At 44.4% G+C, this 24,080-nt stretch overlaps 1 protein-coding gene across 2 annotated transcripts in view; it reads right to left on the bottom strand.

Moving 5' to 3' along the window:
- Window positions 1–24,080, bottom strand: part of KANK1 (KN motif and ankyrin repeat domains 1) — a 101,196-nt gene that overhangs the window by 23,381 nt on the left and 53,735 nt on the right. Inside the window, exon 3 of one of the 2 annotated variants that reach the window (XM_088539849.1) lies at window positions 19,758–19,874. In XM_088539849.1, the coding sequence (XP_088395975.1) occupies window positions 19,758–19,794 (37 nt within the window). In that variant the 5' untranslated portion in view covers window positions 19,795–19,874. Of the gene's footprint in view, window positions 1–19,757; window positions 19,891–24,080 lie in introns of those variants that run through there. The other variant, XM_088539848.1, reaches the window with a different exon arrangement.

The following is a 24,080-nucleotide window of genomic DNA, read 5'->3' on the forward strand; positions in this document are numbered from 1 at the left end:
ATTTCATGTCCTGGAAGATGCACACACACACACACACACGTATATATATATATATATGTATACACACACATGCATATTTATATACACACGCAAATACATACATTTATATGTGCACATATGCATATATATGAATGCATTATGTGTAAATACATGTGCTCACACTGATAACTTTATGAATAAAGAGACAAAGATTACACCGCATTGCTGTGAGTCATCTGGAGAATGACTTCTCCATAGGGTGCACTAAGACAGGCCACCAAGCTCAAACCCTCCTCCTTAGGCTATCGATGCCAGTAGACTTTACACTGATCTACAGTTATTTTATTGCTTTGCAAACTGCTTCTCTGAGAGCAGCAACACTAGCTCAGTCTTTGGGATCGCATTCACTCAACCAGCACCTCTGTCTCTTATATTCCCAACCTGCACGAAACCCACACACTAAAAATATGCAGCTGGACCTGTTTCTAGCCACGTCTCGAATTCCACCTCCAGAAGAGAAGCCGCCGTCTCGGGTGTCAGGGGATCTCGAACGCCCCCCCGGACGCTGCACTCGCGTGTCGGCAGCGCAAGCTAAACAAAACTCCACCAAATCTGCCAGCCTTCTGCTGGCAGGACATCCATGAGCTGTGTAACCTGCTCCCCCTGTCCCATTTGGGAAAAATAAAATAAATAAATAGAAGAAAGGAGGAAAAGGAGCACACGCCACCAGCCCAGCACAAAACTTGCTGCGAGTTACTAGCGGAGACGGGCACATCTGAGCAGCAGCAGGAGTAATAAAAGCCAGTTTTCCGGTTACCTGAATTAGCTACATGCCTCTGCCACCGCACTGCACATTTTCCAGCCACGTAGGAGCCGGTCTCCGGTGCCCGCCCCAGCCTGCCCTGTCGCCATCCCGCTCTCTGAAGCCCTGCCTCCCAACTTTCTCCTTCTTCACCCCATAAGGAAATACAAGCCCACGTTTGCGCAAACCCGGCCGAGCGGGGCGCACCATCTCATAGGCTGCGCTCTTGCCAACGGGTCGCGCTCCCAGCAGCGCTGCCTTCTCCTCCTCCTGCTCCCCGCGCTCACGCATTCCCGCAGCGCGGGAATGGTTAATCCTTCCCAGCGCAAGCGCCCGCCGCTTCCTGCGCCGCGCCGCTCGCTCCCTCTTCCTCCTTAAAAGCAGCGGCTCCGTGTCCCGGCACCGGGATGCAGCGGCTCGTACGTGCAGACGCGCTTGCATTCGGCGGCAGAAGCTACCGGGCTAAGCGCAGCTCCGCATCCGCGTTGCCCTCCGCACGGGACGTAGCAGGCAGCGAAGCATCCGAAAGCAAATTCAGCTTTCTGCTTGGCTCCCCAGCGGCGAGGTTGGAGAGCAAGCCTCAAAAGACAGAAAGGCGCCTTATTGCTGCTGCAGGAAGTGACTTAATGTTGCACTGAAAAGGTTTACGGGGAAAAAAAAAGCTCCTGTTTTTCCAGTGTCCTTGGCTGCACTTGAGACAAGTCCTGTTTACAGCAGCACAGCTGTTCCCATCGCAGGGACCCTGCATGCTGCTGTTGGCCGCAGGGCACCCCAAGCTGCGTGTGGAAGCGGGATGATGCTCGGGGAAAATGCACATTTTAGAAAAAAAAATCACTAGAGAAAAAATCAGCAGAAAAAAAAAATCAAGGTGGCAGTAAAAACAGCGGGGCTGACGTGAGCACATTGGTACCTCGGTCCTCATTGACCCCACTGACCTCATGTTTCTGCTGGAAGACCAGGGCGCTGGTATGCTGCAGTGTTTACTTATAGACGGCCTGAAATAGCTGTCTAAATACCATGGCGAAGGCAAAAATACACGTACAGATCCATATTCTAAGAACATATGTGCACATGGTCCTTTGCTGTGGTGTGGCCGCAGGCTAAGTCTGTTTTATTTCTTGAACGAGGCAGAGTGTACTTTTCTCCTTAGTCCTTTTCCTCCCAAAATTCACAGCTCCAGCGCTGCCTTTATGCATCCCGCATCTCCTCACCCAATGCTGGGCCTCCCTTCCCCTCCCTCTCCTGGCTTTGCCCCTGCTCTCATCCTCTCCAGTCTCCAGACCCTTTTCTTTTAAAAGCAGAAAAAATAAGATTTTCTTCCCACTTGGATTTCTCAACAGCTTTTTTTATTTACTTTCATTCACCAAGTTCTGAAATTCCATAATTCCAGCCCCAAATCTGGTTACATCCTCACTCCTCATGCTGGGCTTTGCTAATTTTCCTGCTCATCCATTCTCCTAAGATCTCTGCTTGTCTCAGTCCTTGCCTTCCTTTCTGGCAAAATCCCAGGTTCTCTCATCCCAAAACCAGGGAAGTCAGGCAGCTCCTCTAAACTGCCCTTGGGCAATAGTGTTTTAAATGTTGAATTGGAGAAGGAGAAAGGAATACTCTGGAAAGTCCCAGGACTCACAAATGAATGCATCTATTAAAAAGAAGCAATAAAATCACACATTCACAGTACTACTATGAGGACATGCAAATCTCATGTTAACTCACGAAGGCCAAACTGGAATCTCAGATAACTTTCTTCTTCATGAAGTAGTATTAAGACTGCTTAGCAGAAACACCACCAAAAATATATATTCTTTTTAAAAAAGGAACCCCCCCCCCAAAACAAACAAACAAACAAAAACAAAACCAGCAACAACAACAAAAGAAAGAGACATGGAATCCCTTACTGAATTTCCATAGCACCTGCAGACACTCAAGTGCCTTCACAATGGAATCCTTTTGGTCCTTAGTTTAAGCCGGCAGCACTGTCAGGACGCAGTTCATACCCACTCCACAGGCATGAGACTCTGCACAAAGCTGACTGCATACTACTTCTTAAAACAGCACATTGAACGCTAAAACAATACATTGAACTCTGAAACAATACATTGAACACTCCACCAACACAATCCTGGCATTGATTGGATTGTGAGCTGATCTCCGCAGTCACTTCTTGTTACTGAAGACACACAAGGGTCAGCCTCCAGCAACAATCCAGCATCAGCAACAATAATACAGCAACAACCACAGAAAACGGAGATGCAGAGCACAGCAGCAGTGGCAGGTCCTCCTGCATTCTGCCAGTCTCAGGGAAAAGGCCAAATTGGGTGTGCCTGGTAAGCATGGAACAAAGCAGAATGGATGGCTGTTTTCAGGCAATAAAAATGGTTTTGTTGGTTCCAGAACAAACAAAGAAAAAAAATCACAAAGGAAATGAATGCAACACCTGATAAGAACATGTCTCTCTCTGCCTTGAGGCCTCAGGTCCTGCATGAACCACCTTTACTCCCACCCAGGCTTGGCTGGGTGATCACTAAGCAGCTGGTACCTTCGTGGGACTATCTTGGTGCTTTGAGACATCAAGTGAGCAAGAGCTTCCTACCCCATTCACTCGACTCACACAGAAGTAGCAGCAAGGGCAGGAGGCTCTTTCCAGGCTTCTTGCCTCTTGCTGATGATGGGCGCTGCCGAAATTGGAAGAGCTCTTCTCCCCTCTCCACCATACCTCAGGCCAATCCTAAACCACATCAGCAAGCTACGCTGAAACACAACATGTGAAGGCACCCAAGCACAAATACCTGCACTTCTGTTTATGCGAATGTTGCACTTTTTCCTATTTTGCTGTCTCATGTCTTCAACCACAAGGAGAGACCAAGTTACCTCTGGCTTTAGGGCAAGTATCTGCAAAGTGAAATACTCTGCAAAGCACAGAGGCTTCATGGTGTTATCGTCACTACAATGTATGCAAAATCTTCTTTTCCCTCTCCTTACTGCATGATAATCTTGACTAGACACAAGCAGCACTTTTAAAACGCACCATTCTGTTCCTTTTTTGCTACACTGCTGCGACTGGGTCTGTGCAAACATTCCCTTCCGGCCAACTTCCATTAAATTATATCCTATCCAACACAAGAACTACACAAGAACATCGACTTACTGAAACACCAATTCAGCGCTACCAGAATCCATCCCTAAACAGGAGAACTGGGGAAGAATTAGAATATCTATCTGATGTGCTAAAAAAAAAAAAAAGAGTTTTAGGGGACAGAAAAGGGGAGAGTAAGATAAGAAAAATGTGGACAGGCGTGGAGTACTGGTTCCACAAGCTAAAGAAAGCTTCATTGCTAAAGTGCCTTAGAGGGTCCAGAAAGAACAAAGAGAAGCAACTGAAAATACATTTATGAACCTAAGTCTAAGGTGACGTGAAAAATACTGTCCTCTTTATCTTATACCTTCCTTCCCCATCTGCTTATGATATCTGCTCTAAGGCATTTTTATCTTCAGTCTGACTGTCACTAAAATCTTTTCCATTGAAATAACATTATGAATAACAGAGTCTCTTTCCAGAGTTATTGCATAAGAGAATTCATAAAGAATGTTGCAGAGGAAAAAGACAAAAGCAATAGCTGGCATATAAATGGAATTGAATGCAGTATTTTTTGTACGATGAACTTCAGCTTGAAAGGTTATCTGGAGCAGGAAAAGAAGGGATAAAACTGAGTTCTGACCTTCTGGGTTCCTTACAACACAGAAGTCAATACTTTTCCCTTTCTCCTCCTCTCACCTCTCTCAATACTACTTTTGTTACTATTACTTTTCTTAATTTACCTATCAATACAGCAATTGCATGGCTGACTTTTAAATCCGGCATCTAAATATTTAGCAGTTTAGGTTGAGGATTGTAATCCCCAAACATGCAACTTTGCTGATAATGGTTAAAAATAACAGAGAAAAAAAATCTCAGAAAAAAATCTCAGTTGATTAGCACTTTAATAAAGCAATAAGCCTATTCTCACCCTGGCACCAGGGATCAGATGAATGCAGCAGCCTGGGTGTCCTACTGCCCTACTGCCGCTGCTCCTCCACATTTAACTCCTAAACCACAGAAGCGTCATTTCTTGAGCTTGTAGAAGAGATGCTAGCTTTTACTATTTATTTATTTATTTCACAGGGAGGGGAGGAGCAACTGGTATTTAACTCTACCTTTTGTAGCTTGCCTAGTGAGTTTATATCTGAACTTTACATATAAGCATGCCCAACACTTATTATTTATTCCAGCAAAAAGTTAGGCAGAGAGCTACGGCAACACAGCCTCTTATCAAAACCCACAAAATGCGCTTTGCTTTCTTGACAGCTCCCTTGCTGAGACCTATAAAACTCTACTTGTGAACTGCCCTCACATTTTGGGAGCAGGTTTTGTTTGGGCAGGTCTGTGGTGGGGCATCTTGTGCATGTGCCACCTCAAAGCTGCTAACCACGAAAACTCAAAACTAAGAGGCTACTGTGTTTTGCTCCCATCCCTGGTTCTGACTCACAGACCTCAGGGGAAATCAAACCAAGGCTGGCAGGAAACAGGCATGGGTGGAAAAAGCGAAAGAATATAGTTGTTAGTCTGTTCCAAACTGCCCTGACCAGCAGTAAGGGAATGCTGAGAAGGCCTGGTGGGAGCTTCTGCTGCTCTTATCACAACATTGACGCCTCTAGGGAGAAATCTTCCTAAAAACAGTGACCACCTAAATAAATTGCTATGGCACAGGTCAGTCTCTGCCTGCACATGGATCTCAGTGTGACTAGCAGGTCCACGGCAAGGCAAGGCAGAAGCAAATGTTGCTTTTAGTTGCACTACATGAGTGTCATCCCCTTGCCCCTTCCCAAACCCTCCTCCTGAACCCCTCTCCCCTCTCTCTATGGGGAGAAATGAACTGGGTAAGAGGGAACTTGCCTCAGCTTTCACGCAGCTGGGGAAGAGGGCCTAAGGAAAGGCATCCGCTGTTCGACCAGGACAATTCTCCCCCAAAAAGGACATTATTTTCTCATAGAAGAGATGGCCTCTTGCTCACACAAATAATATATTTATAAGGACAACTAGGAGAGACAACAGTCATTCTCTCCTCTTGGGCTCAAAACTGAGGACATCTAGGTCCTGTTCAGGTATTTTTGAAAATGAGATGCCAGCAAGGCAAGCCCCAAATGGTAATTTATTCTTTTCAAATGTGCATTTTTTTTGCTTTCATTTTGCTCTATTTACCTATTTAAGAGTTGCTATCCTTCATTCTCTGAAACATTAATTTCATTTAAATTCCTACTACATGCACAGTTATCAGGTCCAGGTACGTTTCTGACCTTTGAAGAACATTCGGCTTAAAGATTCTCCACAATTCAGACAAACTCAGGGCTAGCAAAATGATATAAAATACAGCAAACAGAAATCACGTATTTTCTCAGCCTGGGAGGCGTGTTCCCTACTGACCTGAGCAGCCCAATTTCAAGCTGGCAAAGCCCTCCTCTCTGGAAACACCATTCCAAGAGACTCTATTTAAACAGGATGGGTATTTCATGGAGTGCACTCCACTATCATATTTACTTCTTCCAGCCGTTTCCCTAATTCAGACAGCTGAACAGTGTTACTCAAAACACCCAAGCGGGCAGGTAGTGACCATGGAGATCCAACTGAGACCGCCGAAAGCAACAAAGCTTTGAAAGTGGGAGGTGACCATGGAGCTGAAACTGGAGATCTAGGAGAATCCCTGGAGGTCCTAATGCCCCTGGTCAGCAGATGGAGAAGGGACATGCTGCCCCTCTTTCACAGGAGCAAGCAACCCCATGGATCTCTCAACCTCAACACAGTTAAGATTACCAAGAAAGTAAAAATAAAATAAGAATGAGGAAGAGCAAGGTGTGAAGACCAGTGTTGTAGACCACAGCAGGACAGAATTCAAGAGATACGGTGTTGAGAGGCCCATGTTGAGGGGTTGGGCTCGATCATCTTGAAGGTCTTTTCCAGGAATAATAATTCTGTGATTCTACGGCTTCACAAAACGACAGCAAAGCGGGGCATCAAAGCAGAAGAGTAGCAAACCTCCGCATTTTCCTCTTCTTGCCCCAGTCCCCTCCATCTCCATCTCTCCCAAAAGCAGCAGGGATGCAAGCCAGGCCTCTGCTCCGAGGTCCTGTGGCCACGGCCATGTGGCAGCGTTGCCTGCAGAAACTCAAGCAAAAGCTACAAGCTTTTCCCTTCCACCCAGGAGGGCCTGAATCACAGACACAAAACCTGCGAATGTACTAAGCCATTACTTTCCTCTGCCTATAAACCTCTGAGGAGGTGCAGATGCATGGGGCTATTGTAACAGGAGTAACGGTCAAGAAAGAACTGGGACTCCTAGGATATAATCCTGCCATGGAATATTAAAATTGATTTAGAGTTTCATCTCACGGCTGTGCACAGGGCGGAAAAGTGAAGGAATTGTCTTCTGCAAGAATGATTCTACAAATATTTGTATTTATGAGCCCTGGAAACACCTTATTTTGCCACAGGCTTACTTCAATAAGGGAAATGGTTTATACTGCATATTCAATCTGATATTTCAAGCACCAGGAACTGTTCCCTCCTACCCACCATCACATTAATCTTGTACTGATTCCTCTTATGAGATAAGATGTGTGCTGCCTTCTGAATGTTTAAAAAAAAAAAAAGCAATTTGTGTTTTCCAAAAACAATAAAATGCTTTTGCTCTATACTGCAAAGTAACTGGGACTGATGAACTGATTTCCTTCAAAAAGCTGAAAAAGAAAAAAAAAGTGATAACTGGAGAATTTATGAAGTATTAGAAATAATTCTTCATGCACACTTTAAATAGGTAAAAGCAGTGGCCTAGAATTGAAAGTCTATAAGCAATATTCCAACTGGGCAGCTTTAAGCACAACAACTACGTTTCCTCTGTTCACCTACAGTGAACAGTGAGGCATTCACCTCAGTGTTCAAAACATGTCTCTGCTGGACATTATTAATAAGGGGGAAAAAAAAAGGCAATAAATATGTTATTTAATACACTAAAACAGCAGCAAAGGCTGGTTCCCCACCGTGCTCCCTCCCTTTTCTCAGGTTACCCCCAGGCCTAGCAGGGTCTGTCAGTTGCACCTCACTTCTCCTCCGCCCGAGGGTCTCACTTACCGATCCACGATCCGGATATCCATCCGGATACTGATCCGTCGAGCGCAGCCGCGCTTTGCTCTCAGGAAATTAAGTCTGAAGCACGCTTTCCTTGGCCTTAGAGGGAATGCGTATTCCTGACACATCAGCAGGCAGGGAGCCCAGAGGTTGCTACAGAAATGTATTTATACTCATGTGGAATTTCCTGACAAAATCCTGGTCCGCCGGCTGGAGCTCAGCGCGGCGGTGACGGCCTCCAGCAGCTACTGCTCTCGGGGGGCTGAGGGCACCCACCAAAGCAGGACAAAAGCAGTGGGACCCAATTGCACCCTTTAATAAATAAATAAATAAGAGCAGATTTTCTCTGACGATGGCAAAGTAGAAGCTCAGAGGACTTCTCTCCCATCCCCTTTCCTCAGCCCTTTATCCCCATGATCCAACCTTTCGCACTCCCACGTGTGTGCAGAGAGCACAGAGGGGTTCATTGATGTTAATTTAGGCAGAACAATTACCTCTGTTGTAGCTGTCTGCGATTCTGCCCATGCTACATTCAGTCTGCTTTTGTTTACTCTTGTCAAATGCAACTTATAATTTGAGGGATAAAAATAAAACCCCTTCTGTATGAAGTTAGAAAAGGCTTTATTTTTTCAGAGACGTGGCCAAAATACAGAAGACATCTTTTGCGTTAGCACAAGCACTTTTAAAATGAAGCATGAACCTACTCAATTTTTCCACATGCAAGTTCCCCCTTTCCACGTTACACTAACTATAACTCAAGTAAGATAACGGGAACCCCATATGCAAAAAATTCACATCTCTGCATCACAGAGATCCTCAAAGACCTGAATCCAAACTCTTTTCATCTCTACTTAATATAACTGTTGCTGTGCTGTAGCTAAGCCAGAACTCCTAAACCAGCCTTCCTCACTGACCCTTTGCTTTAACAAGAATTGAAACAGTCCTAAGACCATGCAGGACTAAATGATTTATTCAGCCACCTTCCATCGAGATTCCGAGAAAGAAACAGTAAGAAAAGCAAGATACTGGCATGAATGTTGAAAAATCATCTCCAGCATCATTGCAGGCTGGAAGAGCTGTGCTTGAGATGCAGTGGCACCCTGCGCTGCACAACACCTCCCGCTAAAATGGCACAGACCTTCATTAGAAGTGTTTCCTGAACATGTCTAGTGGCCCTAATGGTACTTAGCATAAAGTAAAATATTATTTAAGACTTTCAGGCACTGAAGTTTTACACAGGAATACACCCTGCCTTCTGGATAATTTACATTTATTTCCTTGAAGTGTAAGTCATTAACACACACATGTGTTAGTACATGTGTGGCTACATCTATGGACTGTAAAGGAGCCGAGTTTTAAGTGAACTTGGTTTGGTCTCTTCTCTAACTATACCATCCATAATATTTGGTCTCTAACTATATCATCCATAAAAAAAGCAACTCTGGGAACACTGTCTAACAACTCTTTGAAGTTACTTCTGGAGGACAAACTCTAGGGCAGCTCAAGCCCAACCCATACTTTTTCTTTGTGGGAACATAAGCCAGAGTCCAGGCCTTGTAAATGCTGCCCACAGCCTGCGGGCACCACTTTGTGCTCACTGCCCTTCTCAGAACGGGTCTTCTGGACACATTCTGACCATTAAAGAGCAATTAACCAGTTAAGGACTGCCGTGTCTCACAGCAGGACCAAATTGTTTGTCGGTCTTTCTAGGTCAATCAGTAGGTTCTCTGCATCAGGAAGAGAAGAAAGCAAAAACACATATTTAGTTTGCTTCTGCTGAAAGGAAAAAGTATGAGAACAGAACTAGCTGTAAGTCTAACTATAGTCTAAATAGTAACTTAGAATTCTGTCCAAATGGAGAAAAAAAAAGACAATTAAACAACCTCTTTATTTTTAATGATTTCATTTTTCTAAAACGCAAGATATCCTGTTTAGGAAAGGATTATTTTTTTTTAGCAGCTGTCTCCACATGCTCCATCTGTTTATTATTACTCCTGTTGTTTCAAAGCCTGGACATCTGCAAGAACCCTGCACCAAGTCATGTACCTTCAGGGGTTTCCCCTCAAAGCTCTGTCAATTCAGCAGGCCTGACACAGATGCATGCAAAAATACAGAACATGCATAAGTTCCTCATCCCTATCCCAGCAAGTGGCAAAGATCACACTCTTATTTATTCTCTAGGCCTTTTGGACCACCATGGTGCCAGATAAACTCATTCAGCTACTGAGAATAGCTCCCCAATGACCATAAAAACCTGACTTGGGCCCCAACACAGCAAATGCAAGATGGGGCAGACAGGCAGCCATTCAGCTGGTAAAGTCTTATCTAAAAAGCAGATTATTTCACACCCCTTTTAGAAACAAAAGTCTGGGAGGTCACAGTGGATTTGAGAAAGACAAAGGCTATGGATTATAGGAAGCCCTTTGGAAACACTTGCCCCCAGGAGACCATTTCCTGGGTATTAAGAAACCACCTAAATTCTACCTCAATTCTTTCAAGTGGAAAGAATGAAGTAATCTTTGCTGATTGCCATGGTCTTCAGAGATGGGAGGGAGTGAGCACAGGGTCTGAGCAAACACTGTCACATTTATCTTTTTACCCCCCAAAATGACTGTTGCATTTTGCTGAGGGTAGGATTTGGGGTTTGTTTGGATTTTATTTTCCTAGGCTTTTTTTTTTTTTCCCAGACTTTCAGACTTTGACAATTCTATTTGCATAGAATTAAAGCCAGATAGCTACATAGATCAGACCAAAGGCTGAGCTCCCTACCAGCTCCTCAGCCCTAGCAGATGCTCCTGTAAGAGCACAAGGATAAAGCAAAAACACAGACACATTTCTCCACTCAGCTTGCAGAAACCTGCAACCCAGAGACTTCCCAAGTCAGGGGTGGTCAGGATGGTTTTCAAGACACAGAGCCAAATATGTATCTTCAGAGTAGCTAGGAAGCATCCAGCAGATGATTTCAAAATGTTACGCTGCATCTGGTGTATCAGTGCTGTAAGGTGAGCTATTGGTCAAGTGTCTAGAGATGGAAGTTATGTATGATTAATGTGACCCAATTATTAATACAGATATATAATATAGATCCCTGACCACTTAGACAGAGGGTACTTAAGACTCACCCCATTTCATCATTAACTGCCCACCTGATTTACCTTCATCATACTGAATTAAGTTCCATTGAGTGTTATTTTAGGTCCAGTGATTCCTACCCACCTCTGCTTGGAAAAGCTTACAGAAAGAAACCTGATTGTAGGAGCTAGGAGACGATTCATATTCACTAAAATCTTTCTTTAAAAAAAAAAAAAAAAAAAAAAAAAACACTGTAAAGCACCTGTAGCTGTGTTTGAAGCTCCTGGCAGTATTTTTACCCATCAGTTTTGCTCTCCCATTCTTCAAGGTGAAATTACATAAAAAACACAAGAAAGTGGGAAAAATTCTTGACAGTAAAAGACAGAAGTGACTCCCCAAATCTTGAACTGCACGTGCTGGCTTCTTGTGACACAGCCAAGGGTGGCAAAGTGTCCCACTTGTGTCCGTGGGAACTCAACCACCTGCCTACTGATCCAGGTGCACTTGAGAAAAACAGCCTGAGTCATTCAGGTTGATCCTGCCAGTCCGGAAGATATTCTGGATCCAGGCCTCCCCTCCTTCCTTGTTGCATGGGAGAAACAAGGAGGATAGGAAGAATCCGTGTCTTTGCCAGACAGATGATACAGACTACATTTGGAGACATCTCCTTGCTCTCTGCTTGGGAAAAGGCTGTGCAATCAAGCACCACGGATTTATAGCAATAATTACTAATCCCAATACAGCATCTGTACCCCCAAGCATATCCTGCCTATACAGAAATCTGGGGAAAAAAAAAAAAAAGGCCGCATAAATTGGGGAAAAGACATAAGTGTCATGTGTAACTAATTAGGACCTGTTGGCAAGACAGTACAAACACACGCCCATCCTTAATGTACTATGTAAAGTGATAAACAGTGCAAACAGAGCAGCAGAAGACAATGATTCCTATATATATGTATATATATAAACTTTTTAACTTAAAACACGGGAAAATATACCTGTCTAAATTTAGGAATCTCCATTACTGCAGGAAGAAGGGGAAAGAAAGGGCTGAGAGGGGCTTCTTAGAAGAGGAGGGAGAAAGGGCTTAGCTCTGGATTTCTCAAAGAGGAAAAAAGGAAACAATTGTTGATCCTCCTAATCCCTCAAAACAGATCTTCTCTTTGTGCTTCTGTCATATGCTAATATCAGCCTGCTCCTCTAACCACAGCTCTGCATTTTGTTGTATTTACTTGCACTGCACTATTTTTCTGAAAGCTACACACTTCAAATTTCTCAAGCAGTATATACAGGCCCCTAAAATTGAGCTGTTTGCAAAGATTAGACCTGAAATTCCAGTTAAGAGCAGAAAAGTTGCACAAGTGCTCTTTCATTTTGTTAAATCTTCTGAAAACCATAGGATATTTTTCCAGGCGGGGGGCTGGTTTGTTGCAGAGAAGGTAGGGAAGGGGCTAGGAGCACTCCAAGAAACATGCCCCTTAGCAGCAAGGGACTGCTCCCAGCCCATGATGTCTGGTTTCCAGAAGGAGAACAATCTGTTCCCAATTATCACTTAATTTGATCCTTGCCCTAATCTGACCAAACCTGCAAACACAGCTATTAAAAACAGTTCCCGCCTTCTCCCTCCCACCTTGAAACAAGTACTGAAGGGTAACCCAGAAATATCACAGACAGGTTGTTTCTATATTTAAGGAGAGTAAAAGACTGTTAAGGAGGAGAAAAAAAAATCAGGAAGATGCGCTTTAAAAAAAACAGAATAGTTAATTATAGCATTACACTTTAAGATAACTAGGGAATTAGGAAATAGTTGTGAGTAGGATTAAGATTTACATTACCTACCTCTATGGGGAAGAAGATCCGAATGGGAAACACAGACTGAAAGCATAAAAGAATACGATGGGATCATAACACACTCAGCTACCTCTACATTTTACTTTTATGGTTTAATATCGTCAAAGTCCATGTGAAGAGTATACTGATAAAAAAAAAAGAAAAGAAAATGGCAGGAGACTGCATGTAACAGATATTGGATGTATTTTTTAAAAGCAGTCATTCCTGGGGAAGAAGCCTTACTTGGACCCAGCTCATTTGCTAAACCCTACACACTGCATGCTCCAACTTGCATCCCACCATAGCACCCATTTCCAAGTACTGGCTCTGGCTTAAATCAAGGGAAGGGAGCAAGACAGGAGACGGCCAGGAGCAAGGAGGAGTTCTCCGGGGGGAAGGAAGAGCTGCCGTGACCTTGGGGGCATTAAGGATTTCTGCTCCAGAGAAATTACTACCTCATTGGCTACAAGTCCTGCTATCCCCAGCCAAGCTGTTCCCCCAGGGCCACTATCCTTTTAACAGCAGCAAAATCCCAACTCCTTTCACAGGCAAATTATTCTCAAACTCCCAAACATTTTTTTTACACTCTTTTGGGTCAAATGATCACCAAGATTTGCCAAGTCACATATCAGTATTTATCTTGGGAATGGGAGAAGGAGGAGGATGCAGAGAGTGTATTTTTTCACGGCTCGTAGGAAGCGGGTTGCTTCCCCTGTGCTCTGCTACGGGTCCCTGGGTCTGCACCAGCCTCCTGCCATCACATCAGGGCGAAGCAGCTCCTTCAGTCCTGCGACCATTTCATCGCTGCTGCTCACCACCAGCTTGAGATTGCCACAGACACCAGATTGCCACAAACACCAGGCGTGTCTGTTTCGCCCCTGCGGCATTTCTGCCTTGGAAGCGTGAGATCCGCAGCTCCAGCTGCCTTTGGGGACGCAGAGGACCACGCTCGCGCAGGGAGCAGAAGCAGATGCAGCCCGTGCACGGGTGGTGGGGACAGCTCGGGCATAAAGCAACTCCCTGCATCAGGGAGCAGGAAAAAGGGTCTTCTGCCTAGGTGAGATGGGGTAAATTGCTAGAAATAGGCAGAAGCCTTTGGAATAATCCAAAGCAGGGCAGATGGCACTTTGCACACTGCAGTAATCTCGGAGCAAAGGACAGACCTATTAAATCCTGTCCACTTCCCACAGTGCTTTATCCTTTTGCAAAGCATCAACATCTGATGTAGCTTTGTGTCTTGGGACACCTGCTTCCCACCATATTTCTACTTCCAATACTGGTATGTCTGGGAACTACCTCAAAGAGACAGAGAGACCAAGTTCCCCAGCTCCTACAGACACTATGTTCTTCCAGACTTTCTCCTGTATCTTCTCAAAGATCAGGCCCGATGGACAGTCTTTCAGAATCAGCTCGCTGCCAAAGACACAGGATCTCTCTAGCATCCAAAAAAGGCCTCTAGCTAAAACTGGACTGATGCACAACAGTCCATTTCCAACCACCCTTTTGTGGCAGCAAGAGCATCCTGGGATTACAGGTATCAACTAGCGTTTGAAGGAGAAACGGTCATTAACGCCCACAGAAGGTGGGCATTGCCTGTGGAATGGGGTGCTCCATCTCCGGGCACCGATCCTCAAGGCAGATCTGGCCCCAGCGAGTGTGCAGTGGGCAACGCGTCCATGGGAATAGTGATGTGCTTCTTGATAAAGCGGCCGTGAAGCCACTCACCCTTCACCCTGTGGGTTTCAGTGTCCCAGTCCAGCTCGTTTTCAAGCCCTGGGCACCACCAACCAGCTGGTTGACTCACCGGATCATGCATGGGTGAGGCAAGGGTTGGGTCCTCGACACAGCCCTGCATCCTCCCTGCCCGTCCACGCAACGCAATGGGAGGACACCCAAGGTCCCAGCAGATGCCAAAACGCACGTTCACAACACACACACCTCATCGCTATGGTCAGGTGTGGACTCGGATGGAAATCCAGGGAAAATGGATTTAACCCTCCCAAATGAACCAAATTACCACTGCTTGCATGAACTCGCCCCAAATCCATCCAATTCCCATCCACTGGGGTTCAGGAACTCGGTGTGTTTGAGCCTGACAAGCTCAGTGTTTTGGTAGCACTATGGATGTGCTACTTTCTTTCCAAACCACGCTTGGAACTGCTAGACTCTACCAAAGCCCCATGCATATTGCCCAATCCTATATTCTTAGCAAAACACAAACCACAGAAAGATTCTAGTAACTCATGCAGACCTGTGTTTCCTAAAGGGAACAAGTGGCTACAGGCACGGGTAAAAACCTTTAGAAATGTATTTAGAAATAACCATATGTAAAATACATACGGTTAAAAAAAAAAAAGTATTATTCTGAAGGAATATGAGTGCTGTTTATTGACTGTAATAGAAGCACTAATAAGTTGATGGATGTTTTCATAATACTTCATAACTGTTGACCACCACATGAAAAACAAATTTAAAAAGCCTTTGGTCTTTGAGCCCCACCAAAGTTAAGGCCTTTGACGATATTAATTCAGTTAATGGCCTCCTTTAATGGCCCAATTCTCTAATTGGTACCTGGTTGTTACTTCACTTCAGAGTGAAGAAACCTGCTTGGATCGCATGGAGAAAACAACCTGAAGGCCACGCAGCGCGGCAGAGTAACTGTCAGTACTCATCCTCACCAGTGGGACGAGCCAGAAACCAGGGCAGAGACTCTACAAAACACTCGTAACTCTTCTAAAATCCCCGTGGAAAATTGCGTGCAGGTTTCGGTTCAGATTTTCCAAGCTCTTGGCTGCCTTGGGATAGGAGCAGCCTCACGTTAATGACAGTGTAACAGCGGGCAAGACCTGCTGTGCCCCAGGCTAAAAAGGGGTAGACTGGGCACCTAGGAAAGATACAGATGTTAAAAAACAGAGGAAAAGCAAATAGAAAAGAAGCAAATCAGGAGCAAAGACTTGTGCACTGGCTGTTACCAAGAAGAAAAAAAAGAGCAGCAATCCCTTGCTCTAGGTGCAAAGGGAACCAGAGTTAAAAAAAAAAAAAAAAAAAAAAACAGGTGAGCTACAGTAATACCACAGCACTAAGAGCCTAAAAGAGGCTCTTAATAGACATATGCTCTTACATGCTCTCTATGCTCTCTTAGCATATAGCTAAGTTAATCATTAAGAGAAAAAGTGAAACAGAAAAATGAAGAAGGGATCTGTGCAAAAGCCCTATTGCACTGACTCTTGCAGCGCAACCTATGGAAGAAAACTGGAAACATTTTTCTTCCATTACAACCTTTTTTTTTTTTTTTGTCCTTTTAAAACGAGGACAAATATGACTGACAATTCTGCAGACCCTGAAAACAGAGCATGAGCTGCTTACAGAAACCAGCTAAAATAGGCCCTTTCATCATGGTTGATATTGTTAATGCTTTATCAGTTTCCTATGTTTGTTTTTGAAGCTTCTTTGTTTTCTGCAACAGAGTAAATGCCATTGCAGTGGAATTTCACACCAGTCAGCGCCTTTCCAAATATGTATTTTGAAAGCAGTTTCAGCAAATCACGCATTAGTAAGAGGCCTTCATACCCAGCCAGAAGTACTTTCAAACTGCTGGGCAAACTTTTGACTGTAGGAGCTGTGCTGTTTGCAGTTGACTGGAGCACCTTTCTACAGGATTTCACTACAAAAATATTTGCAGAGCCTCATTAGATAGATGATTTATGCATCAGTCTCCATGAGCACAGAAACTAACAGTTACTGGACATTTTGCCCAGAGGTTAATGAAGACACCATTACTATTTTGAGAAACAATCACCTTTTTTTTTTTTTCTTTTCTTCCCTTGAGCTTTGCATAGATTAATTAATTGGTTTTGCTCACTAAAGCAATGCCAGGCTCCCAACAGCTCCCTGTGGATGCCAGATATTGCCCATCTCCTGCAGCAGCTGCTTGGACAAGCACAAGACATATTCTGGACTCCACAGCATATCTTAAACTGATTTTACTAGTCAGTACCTGGTGCAGGTCCTGAAATACGAGTACTCAGCACCTCACCTTTAAAATTGAACCAGTTTTTCTTCAAGCAACCATTTATCAGCAGTGTTAGAGAGAGTTAGGCTATTTTCTGAGCAAACGGCACACCATTTGCAGAGCCTGAATCAATGAAGCAAGGCTCCAAACAAGAAAGATTCCAATTTCCAAAATGTCTGAGGATGAACAAAAATGCACACAATTCACAGAAACACAGTTTTCTACAAAACCTCAGTGCAATGAAACCTGGGATAGAATGTTAAAACTTGAAGTTAGTAATTCACCGTCAAACAAAACTGAAAAAAACTGCAATGAGGTCTAAATCACAGCCTCTGTTATTTATTAGCCAAATTTAAAGTATATGTCTTTACTCAAATATGCAAAAGGCATTGAAATTTATGGTCACCGCTTTCATGATAAAATTATAATAAAGATTCGTAGCTTAGCTCACTCATATGCTCACTGAAAATATTTACAGCTAATTAAAAAAAAAACTCCATACAAACGCAAAATTACTCTTTTCTGCAAACAAGTTCCAAATTAAAGCATTTATCTATCGACTTTATCTGCGTATCGGCTCATATACCAAAAACCTACCAAAATGGCACACAGGCACAGTCATTTAATAGTGCAGATACTCACATTAACCAGTTAGCCAAAGCGAACCACTGTTCCTTAGTCACCTCTCCCTTGAATGCCGCTGGAGATGTGGTCAAACTTGACAAAACATTCAAGTAACACCAATGCAGCCGAGTAGCCCATAACAAGTCTTTCTAGTTCATTTTCCTGCTGCTGATTGATTCAGAGGGTGCAGGAAACACCACCCCTGGAGTCTGCCTTCCCACTCAGGGAGCTCCGTGCGGTCCAGGCACTTGCCTCCGTGCCTCCAACGCCCAGATCCGCTCCTGCTCACCCTATGGAGTTCTCTCCCAGAGCAGGACAGAAAACCCTACATGGATCCATAGCCCTGTCCATGATGAGCTGCTAGGGATTTTGGAGGCACTGGCACACACAGCTGCGTGCTACAGCGTTGGCCTCAAGGGTTTGCAGAGGCAACAAGTCCAGACAGTCTCTGCAAAACGTTGTCCAATTTACTGTGGAATTAAATACTTGCAATTCATTATAGCGTCTTTCTGTGAAAAGGGAACAAGCAGCCTCTATTCCGAAAGAAATCCTGTTTGCATAACAATCCTGAAACCAAAACTTCAACTTGCATTAACACATCTCCAGCACAAACATTTAGATTCCAGACTAACCTGTCAGTCTATCAACACTTTTTAAGAGACAACTGAAAGGGAAAAGGGGGGAAAAAAATAGGAGGTGAGGGAGAAAGGAAGAAAAAAAACTACTAAACCAATTAGCAACACTCCATGCACACAGTTTTTCTTTCCTTGTAAGCAGATGGAATTGTTCTGCATGACTTCAGTTAGAAGTGTACTACTGAGGGGAAAAAAAAAAAAAGAAAAAAAATAAACCAAGTTAAGTGAGGTTAGGCTGTTAACTGCTAGAGTTGCAGGGACATCTTAGAAAAAAAAGTTTCAAAATAATAGTTTATTTTTTGGACAATGTACGTAGTATGCAAATGTGGAACATATTTCTTTTAACTTCTTTTGTGAGGGGAGGAGGGAGAAAACACACTTTTTTCAGCAGTTTTAGGAGTTTAATAGCATTGATAAATTCAGCCTTAACTAATCAGTGAAGAAGGGTAACTCCAATGGCTTCAAAAAACCTCCATTAGCCATCTAGAAAGGCATCTTATTTTGCATAAACTTCAGATACTGGCATTACATATTTTTAATTTACTCCACATGGAATTCTTTAATCCCCTGCACTAATTAGAAAAAATCTATAGTGATCATAGCCAATAATTCAGGATTGTATTTCATACCAGAACATCCTTTAAAGCTACAATAGTGCGAAAACCGACCAGATAAGCCAATTCTCAATCATAGAGAAGGAGCATTTGAAGAAGAGTAGAGGAGGGGAAAAAAAAAAAAAAAAACAGCTAAAATTTACATTCATGATGCAAAGATATTTAAGGCTCTCTCAGAGGACCAATGGCCCAGCCTGTGCTGATAAATCCATCCTCATGATACCTAGGAGTCCTAGAAGAGCGCCCACAGGCTCCTGCCATGCACTTGAAATTTTCCATATAATCCCAACGTAGAAGTCTCGGCTTTAGTGGGCTAAAGCTGTGTTTGTGCAGTGATCAAGAGGACAAGAAAATATTGACACAACTGCAAGAGGGACACTGTCGCTGTGCTTTTATCAATCATTCTGCAATCCCTGCTCTTTCCTGACCTGTCAAATCTTCCCTGCAACCTTTGAACGCTCCAAGCAGCCTGTTTCAAACAGAAGCACCAAACCAAAACAGGCATCTCAGGACCTTCCTAAAACAACAAAAACATTAAACGAACCCAACACTTACGTACTTGATTTGTGTGCTTTTGCATTTTGCTAAGAACCAAGAAACTGCAATTAGCCTGGCACATAAGGGTAATCAGGAAGGGCTCCAGATTCTCCTCTCATTAATCTCACTAATTAATTACAAACGCAGCACAGGAGCCACATGACTTTTTGTTGACCCTCTGTGACAGTCTGGTGTAAACCCACATAGCACTGGGAAAGCAGACAGAGCTACACACCAAAAAGATTCAGGTGCCGGCCTTGGTATTTTTTTGCAAACAACTTTCCACACTTCAAAAGTTGTAATCGCTGTCATGAAGGAAAAAAAACAACAACAACAAAAACAGTCAGACTCTCTAATCTACAAGGAAATTAGTTTTCAGTGTTTAGTTTTAACTTCTGCCACCACCTCTTTCTGCTAGTTTCACAATTCAAGAAAAATGTAAGTTAAAAAAAAGTGATAAACAAACTACAGGAAAATGTTCCCGATTAGTTACCTGTAGCACTGTCATTAGCATTTGCTGTGTAGGCCATGTTTGCTCAGTGATACATCCAGAACTATGTTGTTAGGTGTCATGCAAATGTCATGCATCGAATCCAACCTGACACGCAACCTGCAACAAACAAGAAAAAAAAGGCAGTTAAAATGCAGTTGTAATAAGGCAAGTTCATAAAGCATTAGGCATTTTTCAGTGTCCAAGATGAGAATCTTTACTGCAAAGTCACTCCAGCAATAACTCAGAGAGATTCCTCCTAATTAGAGCCCCATCTACCCACAAAATCCCTCTGCTGCAGCGGTGCATGAAGTCGTGGACTCTGTGCAATGCCTGGACTTAAAATTGGCCTTTTTTTGGAGAGGGTGGTTGTCATTACACTTTTGCATTGCATTCCTCTCGTTACAGAAAAAGGCTGCTTCCATCCGAGGCAGCACTGCAAGACTGGCCGCAGTTCTGCAGACCAACCTTGCCAAAGGGACTCTGGCTGCTCCTTTTGGCTGTCAGAGCAAGCCTGACTGCAGCCCTCATCCTCAGGACAACAAAATTTAACTCAGACGGTACTGCCAAGAAGCCTCCCGCTGGCCGTGGCTCCAGTTTTCTACAACCCAAACAGCATTTCATTTTGTTGACTCAGGCAGGTGGAGCTTAGCGGTGCAGAGAACACCCCACGTCTCCCACCCCGGCCTGACTTACTCTGACAGCTCCCCAAACCACTTGTATTCTTCCAATTATGTGTGATTTGGCTAGGTACACAGATGTATTTGTATGTTAAGCAGATGAGCAAATAAAAACCAAATCCAGCAATGAGGGCAAACACAACGTGAATCTCAAGTCGAAGATATATCAGCTGAGAAATTAACTGTCTCTTATAACTGATTGAAGCTCCATCTCAAAGGCTTAATCTTCCCTATCCAGAAACAAAAGCACAAATCTTCATTTTTGGCATGATCTTGACACTAATTTTCCAAGAATGCAGAAAAATCTCCATTGCAACCTCTCCTCCCCAAGCTCCCCCACATATTCTTAAATTTATGGTCTCTTGTTCAAAGAATGGTGGGACACAAAGCTGTTAAAAATAAAACAAAGGAAAGAGTTACAAGAAAGGGTTACAAACAACAAAATAAAGTGGGCACCCAGCACAGGCTATGATGCAAAGTCCAGGCATAACAGTAATATCAGATTTCTGAAACAATGAAGCATAGTGAGAAAGAACGGAAATGCACCTAGCCAGCTGAGTTTGCAGCCAGAACCAAAGTTTAAAACCTGTGAGCTTTAAGCAAAGTATTCACTACCCCTTTGCAAGAGGAGAAATTCTAAGGAATCACTCCTATCTCCTCCTTTGCCTTCAGGATATAAGCGACGCTTTAAGTTCAAGGAAGGCAACTTTTACCTTGCACAACGAATACTTGCACTGAAGCATCATCACCACCATCATCATCATCGCAAGCCATGCAATATCTTAGGGCGGCACTTTGCAGGTCTTTAAGATCTACCCGGGTGCACCCAAAGGTGCCAACTTCCCAAGCCTACTCAACTCACCCAACAGGGATGCACAACCTCTTCTGCTGATACAACCAAAGCCATAAGATTGCACAGTAAGGGATTAGCGAAGGGGTAGGAGAAGGGAAGAGGGTCCTGTGGCTGAACTGGCTCTTTGATAGTAATGCAATCTCAAATAAGAGAAAAGTCTGCCACAAAACTGAAGCCCTAATTAAACCCATGCTGTGGTATGTCTGGGAGCTCATGTGATGGTTTTAAAATTAGAATTTGTTAAGCTCTGCCATGTAGGTTTGCAGAAATACTTGCTACATGCTTTGTAAACAGACTTATGGATGGCTTTGGTTAGTACTGAAGTAGACTGGAGGGCCTGCACCTTCATAGCTAGAAGCTAAAAAGATTTAGTGCAAACTTTTTTAACCACTGCAGAGAATACTTCAAGTAGCATCAGCTCAAGTGCATCTCCACTCAAGTCATTCCTTAAACCAGACCTCAGGTCTTCCCTTCATGGGGAAAAAAGGCTGAGCAGTCTTCTTCCTTCTCATTAGTGCTTTTGGTTCAGACATGTTGTTTTAAATAGCTTCTCACCACTCCTTAGAAAATACATCTCTTGGTACTATATACAGGGCTTTTTAAAGGTACAGCTCCAGAGTTGGCTAGTTGCTTCAAATCACTAGTCAGCATCATGAGCATGCATAGGGATAGCTTCCTAATAGCAAGAGGCAAATACAGTTGAAGGAAGACTTGTCATAGAACTAACAAGACACTGCTGTAAACCAAGAGAGGCCTGCATTTTGTTGGTGCTTGTAGAGGAATGGTTAGAGAGCCGCGGACATGGCTGCCTAGCAGGCCTGCTCAATTCCAGCCTTCAGGTTTCAGTGAAAGAACAAAGGGACTGCTAACTAGGAGATAAGGAAGTAGACCAAGGTCAGAGGGAATAAAAGAGCTGTTGAACTAAAAGGATGAGCTAAACAAGTAAGGGGGGCTGTAAGGGTCTTAGTTAGATCATTGTCTACCAATTAGGAGCCTGTGTAATTACATCACTAACTGTTAGAATCATATAAATGTACTGCATGTAAGCTAATATACGAAGTCAGTTCCAGCTTCTATGAAGTTGATGTCTGGCATTCCTGACCCGCTCCAAGCTGCAACAAGTGGCGCCCGAACAGGGACAAGATTCCGAACAGGGACTGGTACAGGGACCTGGCACAACGGTGCGGGATTCCGGAAGCGACGACGTATGAGTGCAGCCGAGTGATCCGACCAAGAAGGTGGACCGGAGCGGGTAAGCCGGCCGTGATTGCGCACACGGAAAAGGCGACGTTGGGGGGCGAGAAGCCGGGACCCAGGACAAAAAGTCGACGTTGGGGGGCGAGAAGCCGGGACCAGGGACGAAAAGTCAGCGTTGCGGGGCGAGAAGCCGGGACCCAGGTTGCACGTGCAAGAACAGAGCGAGAAGCTGTGGTACAGCTGCTGCAGGCGAAAAGAGAAGCAGCAGTGAGTACGAAAATGGAGCGAGAAGCTGCTGTGCAGCTGCTGCTGGACTTATTAGCAAAAAGGGAGGCAGCGGTGAGCACGAAGAAGCTGTATGAGCTGTATAAATGGGCTAGAGACAAGGGACACTTGCAAAGACTCAAGCTGAAGCGAGGGGATTCTGAGCCCCACCATTGCCCAAAGGACATCACAGGGCCACCGCTGGATCATGAGCCTCCCGAAGCTGTGAGCAGTGTACCTGTAAAAGCCTTTGCGAGCACTTCAGGAACGGGACCGCCACGCCACCGAAAACCGCTGGTGTCTGGAGATCCATTGCCAACCCCCCCGCCCGCATCCTCATGTGTGCCTGTGGCGCCTGCACTGTCTGTGCCCCCACTCCCGGACCACCCCGTCGTGCCTAAGAATGGCCCGGCTGGGTCCAGGACTTGTTAGATCACCTTGAAAAAAGGAGAAGGGGGGCCGGGGAAGAGAAGGCGAATGAGATCAAGGAGACTTATGTTGCTGAGGGCTTGACAACAGCCAGGAGGGAGGTGCAGGGGGATTTGATCCGTCTTTTAAAGTGGGGGTTGAAGAACTGTAATGCTTTAAGTGAGGACAGAAACCGTTATTAGGGCTATTATTTCTGTTTGCTATGTTCATCTCTATTATGTGTTGTATCCTTTGTATATTGATGCCGACACGAGGTATGGTTGAAAGGTGGAAATTTGTATGATCCGTAGAGTCATAAAACTATTGTACAAAACAGAATCCAAGACCTTGAGAAAGAAGATGTTTGCCTGCCCAGGCTGAGTGATAAGGAGCATGGAGGCGGCTGCTCAGCCAGGCTCATAGCTGACTCCTCCGAAAGCAGTTGAAGGCGGCTGCTCGACCAGGCTTGTAGCCAACTTAACTGCAAACATCCTCTAAATTAATTTGAAGGTAAAACATCCGAGAGGGAGGGAGATGAGAAAGGCAGGACCCTCGGACTGACGGCTGGGACCACTTACTGGCATGCGCACTTGCGCACCCAGGAGGGATGGTTATGTGACTGAAGGTGGAGTTTGTCCACCCCCCCGGTCTGCCTGCTGGCACGTACTGGCCCTACGTGGCAGGATGCACCGGGCATAAACGGACAGTGCAGAGAGAAGGGGGGGGGGGTGAGACTCCTAACACTGAGGCCCACGTTGTCTCTGCGGGGACGCCCGCTGAGTTGGGAGCCTGTCAGCAACCCTCCAATCTGCCAACTCAAGAGAATGTTCAGTCTCAGTGTCCTGCCGACAAGTATTACCTCATGAGTAATTAGGCATACTTTGCTTCTTTAACGTGCTTTCACCTGAATAGCCGTAGCCACTT

Source organism: Tinamus guttatus, unplaced genomic scaffold (assembly GCF_059628265.1).
Source record: "Tinamus guttatus ecotype Peru unplaced genomic scaffold, ASM5962826v1 Tinamus_guttatus_pri_ptg000050l, whole genome shotgun sequence".
In the NCBI taxonomy this organism is placed as follows: domain Eukaryota; kingdom Metazoa; phylum Chordata; class Aves; order Tinamiformes; family Tinamidae; genus Tinamus; species Tinamus guttatus.